We start from the raw sequence: 18,329 nt of genomic DNA, 5'->3' as shown, positions 1-18,329 counted from the left end.
TACTGAGCAAAGGGTCTGAATACTTAGGACCATGTGATATTTCAGTTTTTCTTTTTTTAATAAATCTGCAAAAATGTCAACAATTCTGTGTTTTTCTGTCAATACGGGGTGCTGTGTGTACATTACTGAGGAAAAAAAATGAACTTAAATGATTTTAGCAAATGGCTGCAATATAACAAAGAGTGAAAAATTTAAGGGGTCTGAATACTTTCCGTCCCCACTGTATGTATATTAACACACATAGTAAATGGTAATTCTCAGCACAGATCTTTGCTGGACTCTTCAACTTTTGTCTAGGATGCTGCTAATGTTTCTACTCTAGCAGAGTCAAACAGCTACTGTATGTGGCTGTTAAAAAGCAGTGCACGTTATAATACTGGGCAGGAGTTTTCAAGATTAGAGATATTATGGCCTCTTGCACACTGGGCTGTCTAGCTGCTGTGCCTCACTTCCGGTATTTTAGAGTTTCTGGGAAGGACAGGTGCTGTACTGTACCCATCCCTGCTGCTTGCAACATGTCAAAGTATATGACGTGCTGTGGCTGGACAGGGCTGAATGCTGTATCAAGTAGTTTTCACATTAAGGGTGGGTTCACATTGGTGCGATGTCAGACGTTGCATGTGATTCGCACTGCCCTGCTGTGCAAATCACATGGGATCTCTGTGCAATGCAACCTCAGCCATACAGATTGTATGGCTGAATTTGCATCGCATTCGGACCAAACTTGTGCGGGACCCTTTTTTTGGTCTGCACCAGAATCGGATTCACACCCATGCGATCCAATTCCTGTCCGAATTTATAGTTCGCACTATGATATGCGAAGCGATCTAGGGGTGTCATTAACTTTGTATTGACACTCCCAGCGGTTCACATAATGCAGTGGGTTTGCATAGTTCCCGTATCGCACCAATGTGAACCGAGCCTAAGAGCCCTTTCACACTGGGGCGGTTTGCAGGCGCTATTGCGCTAATAATAGCGCCTGCAAACCGACCCAAAAGTGCCGCTGCTTTAACTCCAGTGTGAAAGCACCGAGGGCTTTCACACTGGAGCGTTGCGCTGGCAGGATGGTAAAAAAAGTCCTGCCAGCAGCATCTTCGGAGCGGTGAAGGAGCGGAGTGTATACCGCTCCTTTACCGCTCCTGCCCATTGAAATCAATGGGACGGCGCGGCTATGCCGCCGGCAAAGCGCCTCTGCAGAGGCGCTTTGCGGTGGTTTTTAACCATTTCTCGGCCGCTAGCGGGGGTGAAACCGCCCCCGCTAGCGGCCGCATACCGACGGTAAAGCGCCGCTTGCAATATCGGCGCTTTACCGCCGACGCCCGCCCCAGTGTGAAAGGGTTCTAAGGAAACTCTATGTATTCAGGGACTAATGCCAGAACACAGATGTCCTGCTTCTCGGCATTTATCTTTGAATACATAAGCCCCTATGACAAGTTGGAAGTAGCAGGACTGGTTGCTGCACCTATCCCCTATCCCTCCTGGAGCACTAAAACATTGGGATGGACACACAGCAGCTAGATCCCCCTGTGTGCAAGGGGCCTATATCAAAGTCCATGCATAGCTGTGGCCTGGGCTATTCCAATTATATTGTGTGCTTACAGCTGGTTTGCTCTGGTTCAGAATTATTTTCTAATATAAACAGAGATTTTAGATTATCTTTTTTCAGGTTTGTCCTCAATGACTGGGGACATTCAACTGATGCCAAGCTTTTTTGATTAAAGATTCTGAACGATGTGACTGAGCACAATGGTTTACCTTCACTTTAATTAACTACTAATATTTATATTAGCACTGAATTAGTGTGTGCTTTGCATCAGTAAAAAATATATTTTTTTAATCTATTGTGCACATTGCTTTTAATCTATACAGAATAACAGAATATTGATTGTCAGAAAAAAAAAACTTTCATGCTGTTTCTTATCATGCTTCCTTCTCTAATAGACATGGCATATCTGATGTTATCTGATCCTTGTTTTCTTTTATAATAGGTTCCATACCAGACACCTGTTCCTAGCGGCGATGTATTTTTTACAGAGACATTTGATGATGGAACGCTGAATGGGTATGTGTACTGGTAGAAGCAACCACCCCTAAGTATATAATTTACAGTTAAAGTTAAGCTCAGAGACTAAAATCTCATATAAGATTTAACATATTACTGCATTTCATGACTGTCCTGTTCTGTTCAGATTCTTCATATTTTGATGTCAGTGTGTCAGATGGCGGGTTGCCCAGCGGCCGTCCGCTAAAGACAATTGGCCATTGAGCAGCTGCAGCAGAATGGCTAAGAGGCTTGCCTGATGGCAGTCTGTGTCTGTCCTGTCCCTGGATGCCTGCACCCTTTGGCCCCGCATGCATGCCACTGCTACAAGCATCTGTGCTGATACACATTGTGCAGATATGGTCCACAATTGCCACTATTAGGAAGCCAGTCTTGAGCAATGATGTGTAATCAAGAATTAAAAAAGTGAAAAAAAACATGGTACATGCTAAGCCCTGCCACCCCGTTAATATAGAGAAAAGTGACTCAGGGTTCGCACTAATGCAGAGTGTGAAGCTCCAGTGCATTGTTTAAGTGGGGAAGACTGGCCTCTCAGTATCCTCTGGGTTTTGTGATTCCAGATCAGGGTCTGGAGCTTGAAGGCTTCAAAATGTCTTGGGCAGGATGAAGACTTTAATCCTGTGTCCAGGTCTTACTGGAGACTTGCAGGTTGTGTGAGTGCGCAGGTGTGCATGCTCATTCTAAGAAAGGCCTGGGTATAGCTCAGTGGCCCTGTCACGAGAGAGCTGTGTGCTCCAGCCAGGAGACAGTTCACATTTAGAGAGGCTGCACCCTTGAGAGACTGCACTCCATGTTGGAGAGATTCCTTACCTGCAGGATTGAGAAAGTGGAGACAGCTTTTATTATTATTATTATACAGGATTTATATAGCGCCAACAGTTTCTGCATTGCTTTACAATATAAAGGGAGACGATACAGCAACAATACAATTCAATACAAGAGGGTTAGTGTTAGGGAAATAATTCACCGTCTCAGACCGTCCTCGGGCATCAAGGTAATATTTATTGCATATGCAAGAGAAATGAATTGCATTACATGTTCATGCTGTCATCGTCATTTCTGAAGAGAATACTGTGGTACATGTCTTTTTTATAAGCCCTGGACACCCCCCTTTCCTGTCTTAAAACATGCCCAGTCTCATGTATTTTCAACTTTATTCTGGACGCAACAGGAAAGGTGGAACTATCTGTTACAGACTTTATCTTCATCTAACAATGGTTACAGGATACTGACTTGAAAACTCCCCAAGTCAACACAAAAATACAGGATATATGCAAAACTGCAGATCTAAGCATTTTATATTACTGAGTCTATATATTGCTGACTCCATATTATCTATAGTTTATTTCTAGGCCATGATAAACAAAATGGCGTCTTTCATAACTGACATTTAAAGTATAATTTCTCTAACATCTCCCCCCTTTTATACTCATAATGTCAATACTTCAAATATCCAGGTTATTTTATTTTACCAGGTATTATCATTTAGACAGATGTGTCCTTAGCGAGAGTTGTAAATTCATCATCAGGTTCCGAGTATAGTTCCGTGTCGCTCTGGAGGGGCATAGTTTTTGTTAAAGATGTGTCAATCAGTCTTTGAAGAATTCCCCTAATACAGGAAATGCAGCAACATCCACACAATGTAAGAACTGCGGCTGCCATGACAATAGAGATAAGCAAACTTTTTGCAAGATCACCCCATTTACCAAACCATTTTTCGAAAAGTCTCGTCAGGGGGTTCTCTACACCAGAGTTCTCAGCTAATTCTTCAGATAGCATTTGTAGGCCTTATAAGGCCTTGGTGATACTTCCATCAGGTGCCGTATTGTTTGGAATAAAAGTGCAGCAGAAGGTGCCGAACATTTTGCATACCCCGCCCCTTTCTGCCAGCAACATATCCAACGCTATACGGTTCTGCCACGCTGTCAAAGAGGTGGCGTCCAATGTGCTGCTATGCCTTTGATAGCATCTCTGATGTAATTCACAAACCTCTGCTGGTTGTAGTAGATGTAGTTTATCCAGTCGATGTTCTTGTTGGGCTGGACTCATATGAAGAGTGAGGTGAGTCCTGCTGTTATTTGATTCTGCGCTTTAATTTCATCTGGAACTCCTCGTGGAACACCTATTTCGTCTATATACACTCGGTTGTCAAATGATCCTTGTGGTGTTTCTCACTTAATTCCTTTAAAAAAGTATTTACCTGGTAGTTTCATTGATTTATCACTCATAGGAACTATATAAAAGGCAAGCAGCAATCGGGTAAGGGCACAACTACCCTCCCATCTAGGTGGTAGTCTGGGCCTTAGTCTCTTATCTCCACACAAACACTAAACATCAGCCAATTGCTGTTTTTGTTCCTGAAACCATTTTAGTTCATACTTAATGTCTGTAGTAAGGGTTGTAGTTGCACAGTATTCAGGGGATAGGGTGCCAACATTTGTACCATTACTGTCATTGTTAGAGAAACAAGTAAAATTTCCTGGTAATGCTTGTACTGATGGAGGTATACTTTGCATTTTAGTCTTTGGGTAGCTCTTTTTCTCATTTACACATTCTGACCCAGTTATATTTTATGAAAACATTCTTATTATACAAGTCAAGTCTATTTCCTCTTTAGGGAGAGGAACGGTGGCTAGTTGTGGAATATAATAAGGTTTACCATACAGCATTTCATACGGTGTTAGTCCTTTAGCAGTAGGGGTAATTCTTATACTCAACAATGCCATTGGCAAACACTAAACCCATTTATTTTTCCCTGTTTCCTTCAACAATTTTCTTAGTTTACTCTTTAAGGTACCATTGTGTCTCTCCACTGTGCCCACAGATTGTGGGTGGTAGACACAGTGGTTTTTTTAGGTCAATATTGTACCATTTACCAATTTGTTGTATTTTTCGGTTTACAAAATGGGAGCCATTGTCACTGTAAATCACAGAGGGGATCCCATGAAGTGGAATCACCTCTTTAATAAGTACTTTGGCTACTGACTGCCCATTTGGGTGTGTCATAGGAAAAGCTTCCGCCCACTTTATAAACAACAATAATCATAAAATCCATGCATATCGTGTGAAAGGGATAAGAGGGTTGTGGGAAATGACCTCTTAAGGGTCTTAGGGCACCTTGAGCATGGTATCTGGTACAAAGCGGACATGTGAGGCAAAAATTTCTAGAGTCGTTCGTAAACCCATATGTTGTGAACACCTTGTTGATCACCTGCACCATCCCTCCTTTATAGTATAGTATATGTGTGTTTTTTTGCAGTCCTGTAGCAGCTTCCCTTGCGGTCTTTGTCTGTTAGTGCATTTCCTAGAGTAATTGGATCTGTTCCCTTTCTGTGTGCTGTACATTTACAAATAGCCACTTGTGTTGGTTTCTGTACATTTTCTAGAAGGGCAAGGATAAGATCTCTATGTGAGATTGGTTTACCTGTGGACGTAATCATACCCCTATTTTTCCATTGCTGGGCAAATATGTGTATAGTAGAAAAAGCGTATTGGTTGTCTGTATAAATATTTATTTTCTTCCCTTCCCCTAGACTACAGGCCCTGGATAGGGCAATAATTTCAGCTTGTTGTGTAGAGTAGGAACTGGGAAGGGGTCTGGCTTCAATGACCTGGTCATGTGTTACTATAGCGTATGCCGTTTGATGTACCCCTTTATCGTCCTTTTTACAAGATCCATCAACACAAAAGGTAATGTCAGCATCTAGAAAGGGAACATCCGTGAGATCCTTCCTTACAATCTACAGTCTGCTAAAAGGTTTTACTGTAATTAGGAAGGCTAAGCATAACCCACAATGAGGTGCTTTACCTTCGTAAATGCATCCTCTGCTTGCACATTCCACTGAATGGAATCTTTTGCAGCCATTAGTGAACCATAGATGAGATCAGAAAGAGGCTCCACCTCCGTAGCATAATTTGCTATCCATGCTCTACAGACATTTGCCATGCCAAGAAATGACATCATTTATTTTTTGGTATGTGATTTGGGGACTTGAAGGATGGCCTCTTTTCGGATCTCATGCAAAAGTCTACCTTCTTGAGATAAAATGTAACCCAGGTATTTCACCTTTTCTTTCCACAGTTGTAATTTGTCTTTGCTGACCTTTTGACCTTGGTCTGTGAGGAAATGCATCAGAACCATGGTAATTTTACATACATTACTACCAGAATGTCATCCACATACAAGAGAATTTAACTCACACTGGGAGGTACAAACCGAGACAAATTATTGGACATTCTTTGTGAGAAGGTAGTTGGACTTTCACAATATCCCTGGGATAACCTAGTGTATGTGTACCTCTTTTTTTTTTTCCGTGTACATAAATGCAACCCAGAACTGACTGTCTTTGTGTAAGGGAATGGAAAAGAAGGATTACTGTTATCGATAACATAAAATACCTCATTCTCTGGGTAGAGCTTGTTCAGGAGTACATGCATGTCTGGGACCACCGGGGCCCTCGGTAATACGGCCCTATTGACTGCCTGTAAATCCTGCACGAGTCTCCATCCATCTTTCTCTCCCTTATGCCTCCTATACCTCTGAATCCCTCTGGATTTTAGTTTCTCATCTGTCAGTTGGACCCAGTTCGTGATAAATTCTCCTAGCTCATGCCATGATACCTTGGCATTCTGGGTGACCGAAACACAAGGACAGTATCCTGCCTGTATATTTGCAGAATAGGCTGTGGTAGGAGACAAGTAGCCACGCTATTTCCTTCCTTATCACAGTACAGACATTTTAAGAGAACTTCAGTGTTAGTGAGACTCATTAACTGTTTCTCATAGGACTTATCAGGCCCAGAGATCTTTCTGTAGTACATGGCGCAATAGAGGTTTGTCTGGACCTTATACCTTTTCCTCACAGACTCTTTGTCAATTATTTCTGCCAGGGTTTTGGGTATATTTAATCCCTCAGTTTGCAAATTCCAGGCTGTACCAGTATCAGGGCTCATTATCCACGGCTGTGATTTGTTTTTCACACAGCTGATGGGCTCTGAGACCTCCCTCCACTGGTACGACAGAAATATCAAGAGCGTGCAACATGTCTCTACCCAACAAATTAACAGGACATTTAGTCAAAATGACAATTTTACACTGATCCTTTTTACCTGTCTGTGGATCTTCCACAGTAAGGCCTTCAGACATGACCTCCTCGTGCATCAACCCATTATGCAGATTTTACATATACTACACCTTTTTCTTTACCTTTTTCATATCCATGTATTAGGGTCCTACAAGCCCCAGTATCACAGAGAAATGTTAGCCATCTACCCTTCACAACCAAAGGTTATTTCTGACTTGACTTTAGCATGCAAACAAGTTTCAACAGTGCATACATCCAAAATTTCAGATTCTTTCTCATCATTTTCTTCTGTATCTCTCTCTCTGCAGACATACTAACATCTTCTAGTCATGCTTCTTCCTCTCTGTTTGACCTACATTCTTTTACGAAATGACCTCTTTTACCTCACAGGAAACACTCCCCTCTCTTCTTTTTTTTTTTTTCTCATAGTCCTGAATGCGGGGCCTTGTTCAGGTGTTTCTCATCCCTCTGTTCTCCTTCTCAATGACATACACATCATTACCTTCACCTACATAAACACTTTCCCTTTCTTTACTCTCTTTTTTGATTGGAAGTGCCGCTCAGCATGCCTCGCATACTCAATCAGCTCCTGAAGTCTGCAGATCCTATGGTTGGTCATGTGTTTGGTAACAAACTTGATATAGGGGCAAACAGCCCCTTCAAGATTGCATCCTTTAGCTGTTGCTCATATGGGCTATCGTTTACTTGATTTACTGGGACTTCTATTCCTGAGTGATTATTGAAAATCTCCATCATCCTAACAATGAAATTGTCCACTGTTTCCTCTTCTCCCTGCACACACTGATTTATAATGGACCAGTCGGCTCGACATATCCATCTATTCTCTATCCTTGTTATAAGAGCATTTCTCCTGTTTTCAAGTGCTGCATCATCATGAGGCAACACAACTCCCTGATTGTTTAATCCACTCCAATCTCCCACTACATGATGCCTGTCAGGACCCAGGATCTGTCTGATGACCTGCTCTATTTCCCTCCCAATAAGATGATAGTTAGCAATCATTCCCATGATACCATCCCTGATTTGAGCTATGCTGACCTTGGGATGTGGTACCCCTTCAGTAGTTTTTTTAACATCCTCAGGGGTCCAGGGGTGATATACCATCATAGTGTTGGGGACTACTATACCTCCTACATTTTGTCCTGCCCTAGGTTTGGGAACTTCAATTAGTGGAAACTCTTCCTCTCCACATTCTGTTTGTTCCCCTGCTGAGGGGGATATCAATTGGTTCACCAGGTCCCCGAAAAATTTTGTAACAGTTGCTGTAAAGGGGGTCCCTTGTGGACTCCTCTGGACAGCAAGAGTCATCTTGAGAGGGGGTTTAGCTGCAGCCATAGGAGAATCGGTTGCATCTGCGGGTGACCCAGGTGACCACGGGGGAACAACAAACAGTGAAGAGTCAGGTTGCATTTGGTTTGTTACATTTTGTTCAGTCAATACTTGCTGAACTAAACTTCAGAGGACGGTCATATTATTGTCCTCCTCTTTGTTCAAAAACATAGTCTTTTTATGGTTTTCTGAATTTAAACTATGGTTAGCCTCCTCAAGCCATTTCTTTGCCTGGGGAAGGCCTAATTTCTTCTGTTTTCTTATTTTCATGCCGGCATCATTTTTATTGTGTAATACACAGTATTACACAATAATCCTTATTTAAAAACGCATCAAAATCATACTTTGTTTTCCACATTTTAAGAAGTGTCACATTTTCTTTGTCTAGACTACACATATACTTAACATCTTCATTCATACTAACAGATTTTCCATGGATCATAACTACTTTGTTTATCGTGCACACGGAGCTCTTTTTTTGTTAATGTCTTCTCACAATGACACAACACACGCACACAGTATCTTATCACTTGCAATCACTCACAGACTTTCTAGTCGTGATATATCACTTCTAGATTACTGATCTTGTGTATTGCTAAAACACTGGTGTCTTAGAGAATTACAGAATTACGAGGAGACTGAGTTCTCCTGACTGTTCTTTCATCGTTACTTCACTAACTTGTAGAGAGCATTTACAGAATTACAAGGAGACTTAATTCTCCCGACTGTTCTTTCATCCTATCAAAACATTTAATATTTCAGTCCTTGATCCAAGGGTATTTATGTGCCTGCTCAGGATTAATACAACATTAGAGGCTGGCATGAACACTGTGGTCCGCCAAATGTCCTCTGTTACCTGGAAATCTATCAGGCCACACCCTTGTATCGGGGGGGGGGTTCTTTATCTGGAAGTATTTTTGATCCAAGGGTATTTATATGCCTGGAAAATCGGGCCACACCCTTGTATCAACGGGGGGTTCTTTAGGTTTTGATCTAGGAGTATTTATGTGTCCCCAAGGGATTTTCTGCAGTTTACAAGGCTGTCTGGATCTAAGATCCAATCGACAAATTTCCTTTATCTGCACCCGGATATTAGTATGGGACCATACCCCTATATCAAATGACAATTAACCAGAAGAAACAAACAAGAACACACAAGAGAGAACACCCGCAGTGCTCGACTGCTGCCAGGTCGCCCTGAGCGCGTCTTCCCAAAACGCGGGCTAGTCACTAGGTCTGCCCATCCAGGATGGCCACAGACGGATCTGTACGGGGAATACGTGACCACTTATTTCCCCTCAACAAGAGTAAAGCAGATAGGACAGAAACAGATAAACATTCGATCAATCTCTATATTGTATGTATATATTCAAATCCCTTATTCATCAAATTCCTAATCAAGTCTAACACAAAAGGTTAATAATAAAATAAAAATAAAAATCTTACCTTGTCCCGAGAGCAGTCTCTTGTGCTGATCCGGTAAGTCGCTGCCCGGGAGGCACTAGTTCAGCCTCTTTTTAACGTCTAATTTAAGACGGAGGACTTACAGTTTTGCCGTACGGTCATCGGTCACTGAGTTGGCCAGTGCGTCTCGGGGGAAATCGGACTCCCGGCTCGAAGGACCAAATTGTTAGGGAAATAATTCACCGTCTCAGACCGTCCTCGGGCATCAAGGTAATATTTATTGCATATGCAAGAGAAATGAATTGCATTACATGTTCATGCTGTCATCGTCATTTCTGAAGAGAATACTGTGGTACATGTCTTTTTTATAAGCCCTGGACACCCCCCTTTCCTGTCTTAAAACATGCCCAGTCTCATGTATTTTCAACTTTATTCTGGACGCAACAGGAAAGGTGGAAGTGTCTGTTACAGACTTTATCTTCATCTAACAATGGTTACAGGATACTGACTTGAAAACTCCCCAAGTCAACACAAAAATACAGGATATATGCAAAACTGCAGATCTAAGCATTTTATATTACTGAGTCTATATATTGCTGACTCCATATTATCTATAGTTTATTTCTAGGCCATGATAAACAAAATGGCGTCTTTCATAACTGACATTTAAAGTATAATTTCTCTAACAGTTAGGAGGACCTTGCACCTGGGAGCTTACAATCTGATAAAAGAGGAGCTAGTGGAACAAAAGGTAATAACTGTGAGGGTTGAAATGATGAGAGAAATAAAAGTTGTTAGCTGATTGCAGGATAGGCTTCCCTGAAGAGATGTGTTTTCAGGGATTGCCTAAAAGTGGACAGAGTAGGAGATGGCCAGGCAGATTGGAGTAGGGAGTTCCAAATGATGTGAGAGGCTTTGGAGAAGTCCTGGAAACAAGCGTGGGAGGAAATGACAAGGGATGTAGAGATCAGGAGGTCTTGGGAGGAGCAGAGAGGACAGTTTGGGTGATATTTGGAGACAAGATTGGTAATGTAGTTTGGGGCAGGATTGTATTTGGCTTTGTATGTTGTTAAGATTGTGAATTTTATTCACTGGGCAATGGGAAGCCAGTAAAGGGATTGGCAGAGAGTGGTGGCAGACACTGAGTGGTTGGTAAGGTGGATGAGTCTCTGTGAAGAGGTAGGCCTATGAGGAGGAAATTACAATAGTCAAGGCGAGAGATAACAGGGTAATAAATATGTTTCAATATTGGTTTCATTGGCCTTAAAGGGCCGTATTCTGGAGATGTCACGGAGGTGAAATCTATAAGATTTGGACAGTGATTGGATTTGGAGCTGAAATGACAGGTCAGAATGTAGGATTACACCTAGCACCCTGGCATGAGGGGAGGGATTGATAGTTGCATTAATGATCTTGATGGAGATGTCAGGGGAGGTGGCATGGGCCAGAGGGAATATTATGAGCTCAATTTTAGAAAGACTAAGTTTGAGGAAGTGGTGCAACATCTATGCTGATATGTCAGTTGAAAAATTAGTATTATGAGAGGAGACTGAAGGCGTGAGTTGGGGAGTAGAGAGATAGATTTGCATTTCAAAAGCATGGAGATGATACTAGAAGCTGTGGGAGGGGTCTGAGGAGAGAACCTTGGGGAACCCCTACAGAAAGAAAAAGTGGATTGGAGGAGACAGAGAAATAGGGAGGCAGAGAACCAGGAAAGAGCAAAGTCTTGAAGGCCAAGAGAGTAGATTTTTTTGAGGAGGAGGGGATGGTCAAGAAGGTTGTTATCAGTGAGGTAGGAGATCATACGGTTGTAGACTAAGCGTTCTAAATGTTTAGAGGTAAGCGGTAGCAAGGACATGGGTCTTAAGTTGTTTAGGCTGGTGGGGTCCAGTGAGGTCTTTTTAGGTATGGAGGTGATCAGCACATGTTTTAGAGAGGGAGAGATTGAAGATGTGAGTGAGGGAGCATAGGATAGATGAAGAAGGTGACCGTAGTAGTTGTGAGGGAACAGAATCCAGCGAACAGCGGGTAAGGTGTACTTCTGAGAAAAGTTTGGCAATCTCTTAGGACATTACTGGAAGTGGCAGCAGAGAAGCTCATTAGTGGGTGACCCGTCCTCCCGCTGCAACAGGATTTGTGATCAATTATCCAGTGAGAGGATCGAACATAAGATTTTGTTTTCTGTGCCTGTTTCTAGCACAGTCCGGCAAGAGTGTGATTCACAGGGGGATTTTTTACACATGTGGAGGTGATGGTGGAATGGTTATATCTAGGACGTAATCAAGCACTCTATCTTGAAAAATAGAAAACAAATTAATTCTGCGTTGCTCCTAAAACCAGCAGCTGACACACCATTTATGCCTAGTGCAATGTGAATAAGTGAATTAAACCACCCAGAAACTATATAAAATAAATATACCAATATACATAATCATATTAAATATATCTAAACATAATCATAATTGTGTATATATTCTCTGTCTGAATATATCTCGTAAATCTCATACGAAAGTTACAAAAAAGCAGAAAAAACTGAAATAAGTGTCCGTAAATATATTCCTCGTCTGGATAAAATTAAAGGTGAATCTTGAACCTGGTGCATATATCAAACAGTGAAAAAACCACCACCTGTTAAAAGGGAGGCTTACCGGATAGTTTGAACATGTCAGGGCATACGCACTGCGTGTCAAACAAGCTTTAATAAACAGTAGAACAGACTCTGACCCAATATCCACAGGTAGGTATTCTCTCCTAAGACCGCCAAGTTGGGACCGCTGAGGATGTAGTACAACCGGCAAACCAGAGCTCAGATATCCACAGGTATATAGTAGTATTATTAAAGAAGAAAGCAAAAGAGGACCATAGTGTAATTCCGTAAAAACTTTGATTTAATAAAAAAAGTGAATGACACTCACATGATTGAAGATAAAAGACAGCGCTGATATAAAATCAATAGAAGCAACAGTGAGGATCGTCCCGACGCGTTTCGTCTCTACAGGACATTATCTGGGGTGTCCCACCACTGTTGCCCTCCTCAATATAAAGATAATATGACCCCCATCGTAAGAGTCCAGCCCACAAGCCATTGCGGTGTGTGGAAAGTGTACTTCCGTGTTTCTAAGATGGCGATCCGGCGTGCGTTCTTTGTTGGACTCTATTTAAATCTTAAGTGAAGTGATCACATCTGCAACGATTATTTTTGGACTTTAAATTTTATATGCACTTGCATGACAGCACACCCGTAATAGTAGGATTGTATGTAGCGCTGCCTTGATGAATGTTTTTGTTTTAAATTGAATTTGCTTGCCATTGGCAGGCATATGTGGTAGCTGCTTCAGTTTTACTATTTGTGGTAGTTTCACCTAATCCCCAAGCGCTTGAATTTGTAGAAGGAGGTTCGTTTGTCTACAAGTTGTTTATAAATCTCTTTGGTAGTAGCAAGGTCAAAAGAGGAAAGTATTGAATGTGGTTTTGTACAGGCTATGTTAAGTGGCATAGATATTTGTGCAGTGGAGATGTCCCTGAAAATTGCATCAATCTTGTTTTTGAAGTTATTAGCAATCTTGTAAGCAGTGGGTTAGTTACTGGGTGGAGGTGGTGGTGGAGAGATTAGACAGTTAAAATTGAGAAGAGATGACAAGGACTGACAGAGAAGTGACAAAGCAGGCTTGTTTGGCAGCATGGAGGGAGGAATTGTATTTTAGGAAGGCAGATTTATATGGGGTAAAAGTTTGCTAGGATTTGGTTTTACGCCACAATCGCTCCGGTGCACAGCTATGTCTTCTAATAATTTGTGGTGTTATCAGTCTGCCTCGGTTGTAATGGTCGGGGCTTGATACTTCATGTAGTGAGAGGAGCAAATGAGTCCAGTGTGGATGACAGTGAACTGTTGTAGACAGAAATGGTCATGGCAGGACAAGGGTGAGATTTTGGCATAGAGGTAGTTTGCTGCAGAGTAGAAAAAAGGAGGATTAAAGTGGCCAAGGATTTTTTGAGTAATTGTTTGATGCTTGGAGAGATAGGTGGTTGAAGACAGGGACACTGTGAAAGTGATTAGGTTGTGATCAGAGAGAGGAAAGGGGATGTTAGTGAGGTTGCCAGGGGTGCAAAGATGGGAGAAAAGGTCAAAGATGTTACCATCAGAGTGAGCGGAGGACTGTGTCCATTGTGTTAGGTCAAAAGATGAGGTCCAGTTGAAAAGTTGAGATGTTAACATTAATGGGGAAGTTAAATTCACCAAGAATGATAGTGGGTATTTCAGAGGGGAGAAAGTAAGGTAGAGAGGCCATCAAGGAAACATGACATTGGTCCAGGAGGCCGATAGACAGTTGAGAGAGTCTGGGAGAGCTGAGGCAACTACGCGAGTCCAGGGAGAGTCTGTAAGTCTCTAGGGAGTGAGAGAGCTGGAGGGACAGGAGATCCCCTATCTAGAGGCCAGGGGTGGAGCGGCACAGGAAGGTGCTGTAACTAAAGGCTGAATGCGCCAGAGAACCAGAGAACTCTCCTCCTCCTCTGTGGCGGGGCTCGCTCTCCTCCTCTGTGGCGGGGCTCGCTCTCCTCCTCTGTGGCGGGGCTCGCTCTCCTCCTCCTCTGTGGCGGGGCTCGCTCTCCTCCTCCTCTGTGGCGGGGCTCGCTCTCCTCCTCCTCTGTGGCGGGGCTCGCTCTCCTCCTCCTGTGTGGCAGGGCTCGCTCTCCTCCTCCTCTGTGGCTCCTGAAGCAGCGGCTCTGTTGTCCTCTCCGGCTCCCACACTTCCTCCGCCGTGCCTCCACTTCCGCCAAAGCGCCGCTAGGCATCGAATGGGATCGCCTGATGCTTTGGCCAATCAGTGAACAGGTCTCACAGCCCTGCCTCCTGATTGGTGGGAAGGAAGGTTAGTGTGAAAATAGCGGCACAGTGGCGCAGTGGGTAGCACTCTCGCCTAGCAGTAAGAAGGGTCGCTGGTTCGAATCCCGACCACGACACTACCTGCCTGGAGTTTGCATGTTCTCCCTGTGTCTGCGTGGGTTTCCTCCGGGTACTCCGGTTTCCTCCCACACTCCAAAGACATGCTGGTAGGTTAACTGGATCCTGTCTAAATCAGCCCTAGTATAGGTGTGAATGTGAGTTAGGGACCTTAGATTGTAAGCTCCTTGAGGGTATAGGGACTGATGTGAATGTATAATATATATATGTAAAGCGCTGCGTAAATTGACGGCGCTATATAAGTACCTGAAATAAATAAATAAATAAATAAAATAGCGAAAATTAATTTGCTATGTCACACAACTGGGTGGGATCGGGACGCAGTGCTCTGTGCCCCGAGCCCACCCTATTTTGAAACCTATTAGAGCCTCTGGCTCTAATCACATGCTTCAAAATACACACCCCCTGCCTATCCCCACTATAGTAATTCATGTGTCCGGCGTCCTTAAAAGTGCTGGGCACATGGATAGGGAGGGCGGTGGAAGTGTAAGGGGGGGGGGGTGGCGCCCATGCGCCCACAATGCACGGGCCGCCACTGCCAATATGTGCATATGTCCTCTGTCCATTCACTGGAAATCCTTCCTAATCCACCACAGCTCACAATGATCAGAGGAATGCTCGGTAGATGTGACCCTCAAATTATAGGCAGGTTAATATGCGCATATATCATCTATCCATACACTGGAAATCCTTTCTGATCCACCACAGCTCACAATGATCAGAGGAATGCCCGGTAGCTTCAAACCCCAAATTATAAGAAGGTCAATATTTGCATATATCATCAATCCATACACTGGAAATTCTTTCTGATCCACTACACAATGCCCAAAAACAATATTGCTTTTCATAGATTAATACGGTTTTATTATTATTGAGCTATAAACAGATAAAAGACCTACATATTAAAAGTTCTTGAGTAGCACTGTACTTTAACAAGCATCATACATAAAGCATCTAGGTGGTCACTGGTGCAATATATCAAAATCGGAAAGATCACTGCAATCCTTACATCTCCAGTAGCAGGTACATGAATTGGGTGCAAGCATTGACACTTTTGATGCTGCATCCCAATGCAATAGTAAGGGGTGTCTATGACAGCCTTTATGAAATCTCCAGTATGTATTTCAATCTGCACTGTCAACAATAGTTGATTATTCCTTCAGATGGTATTTTAATACAATTTCCACCCCTTTATGTATGGCCCTGTCGGCCTACTTAGACTGCTGCTGATGGTTACTCCACCGATCAGATCATCTTTAGATGGTAGTCCTGGAGGGATGTATCCTAGCCCTGGAACCTGTGAAACAAGGAATATAACTTTCCATATGCAATGCATATATTAGTACTTTACAGTTAAACTGACTTTTATATGACAGGATTCATGTCACTATTATACTGTCCTTTATAATATTCTTTATAATATACTGTATGTCAGTATAAGCCTGGGCTTTTATTATGAAAAGTTTGTCATGTGCCAGAAGAGATGCTGTTTCTGTATTCTAGACAAGTGTTAGCTTCCGTGAGTTCCCGGTCCTCACACAGTTCTGTAAATTTGTAAAATAATGGGGTCCTGTTTTATTCATTCATTTTTTAAGTTAAAAATTAAAGTAGGCAGTCTAGACACAGGTTATTAATTGTATTCATTTTTTTTATTCCAGGTGGGTGCTTTCTAGAACAATGAAGGAAGATACTGATGAAGACATTGCCAAATATGATGGTAAGATATATACAGTCTGTGTGTGTATATATATTTATACAGTATTTCAAAAAAGTGAGTACACCCCTCACATTTTTGTAAATATTTTATTATATATTTTCATGTCACAACACTGAAGAAATGACACTTTGCTACAATGTAAAGTAGTGAGTGTACAGCTTGTATAACAGTGTAAATTTGCTGTCCCCTCAAAATAACTCAACACACAGCCATTAATGTCTAAACCGCTGGCAACAAAAGTGAGTACACGTGAAAATATGAGTATAAGTGAAAATGTCCAAATTGGGCCCGATTAGCCATTTTCCCTTCCCGGTGTCATGTGACTCGTTAGTATTACAAGGTCTCAGGTGTGAATGGGGAGCAGGTGTGTTAAATTTGGTGGTATCGCTCTCACTCTCTCATACTGGTCATTGGAAGTTCAACATGGCAAAGAACTCTCTGAGGATCTTAAAAAAAAAGAATTGTTGCTCTACATAAAGATGGCCTAGGTTATAAGACGATTGACAAGACCCTGAAATTGAGCTGCAGCACAGTGGCCAAGACCATACAGCGGTTAAACAAGACAGGTTCCATTCAGAACAGACCTCGCCATGGTCGACCAAAGAAGTTGAGTGCACGTGCTCAGCGTCATATCCAGAGGTTGTCTTTGGGAAATAGACATATGAGTGCTGCCAGCGTCGCTGCAGAGGTTGAAGGGGTGGGGGGTCAGCCGGTCAGTGCTCAGACCATACAATGCATCAAATTGGTCTGCATGGCTGTCATCCCAGAATGAAGCCTCTTCTAAAGATGATGCACAAGAAAGCCTGCAAACAGTTTGCTGAAGACAAGCAAACTAAGGACATGGATTACTGGAACCATGTCCTATGGTCTGATGAGACAAAGATAAACGTATTTGGTTCAGATGGTGTCAGGCGTGTGTGGTGGCAACCAGGTGAGGAGTACAAAGACAAGTGGTCTTTGCCTACAGTCAAGCATATTGGTGGGAGTGTCATAGTCTGGGGCTGCATGAATGCTGCCAGCACTGGGGAGCTACAGTTCATTGAGGGAACCATGAATACCAACATGTACTGTGACATACTGAAGCAGAGCATGATCACCTCCCTTCATAGGCTGGGCCGCACGGCAGTATTCCAACCAGATAACGACCCCAAACACACCTCCAAGATGACCACTGCCTTGTTAAAGAAGCTGAGGGTAAAGGTGATGGACCTAAACCCTATTAAGCATCTGTGGGGCATCCTCAAACAGAAGGTGGAGGAGCTCAAGGTCTCCAACATCCACCAGCTCCGTGATGTCGTAATGGAGGAGTGGAAGAGGACACTAGTGGCAACCTGTGAAGCTCTAGTGAACTCCATGCCCAAAAGGGTTAAGGCAGTGCTGGACAATAATGGTGGCCACACAAAATATTGACACTTTGGGCCCAATTTGGACATTTTCACTTAGGGGTGTACTCACTTTTGTTGCCAGCGGTTTAGACATCAATGGCTGTGTGTTGAGTTATTTTGATGGAACAGCAAATTTACACTGTTATACAAGCTGTACACTCACTACTTTACATTGTAACAAAGAGTAATTTCTTCAGTGTTGTCACATGAAAAGATGTAATAAAATATTTACAAAAATGTAAGGGGTGTACTCACTTTTGTGAGATACAGTGTGTATATACTGTGTATATATATAAAATATACCAATGGGCCATAACAATATGACCACTGACAAGTAAAGTGAATAACATTGATTATCTATATGC

At 42.6% G+C, this 18,329-nt stretch overlaps 1 protein-coding gene across 1 annotated transcript in view; it reads left to right on the top strand.

The window, feature by feature from the left end:
* The window catches only part of CLGN (calmegin), a 94,028-nt gene that overhangs the window by 18,690 nt on the left and 57,009 nt on the right, over positions 1-18,329 (top strand). Inside the window, exons 3-4 of the mRNA XM_073604098.1 lie at positions 1,989-2,062; positions 16,521-16,579. Coding sequence (XP_073460199.1) covers positions 1,989-2,062; positions 16,521-16,579 — 133 coding nt within the window. The remainder of the gene's footprint in view (positions 1-1,988; positions 2,063-16,520; positions 16,580-18,329) is intronic.

Source organism: Aquarana catesbeiana, linkage group LG01, assembly GCF_042186555.1.
Source record: "Aquarana catesbeiana isolate 2022-GZ linkage group LG01, ASM4218655v1, whole genome shotgun sequence".
NCBI classification, from domain to species: domain Eukaryota; kingdom Metazoa; phylum Chordata; class Amphibia; order Anura; family Ranidae; genus Aquarana; species Aquarana catesbeiana.
Note: the sequence above shows the minus strand (reverse complement) of the source record. Positions and strands in the feature narration are given on the sequence as shown.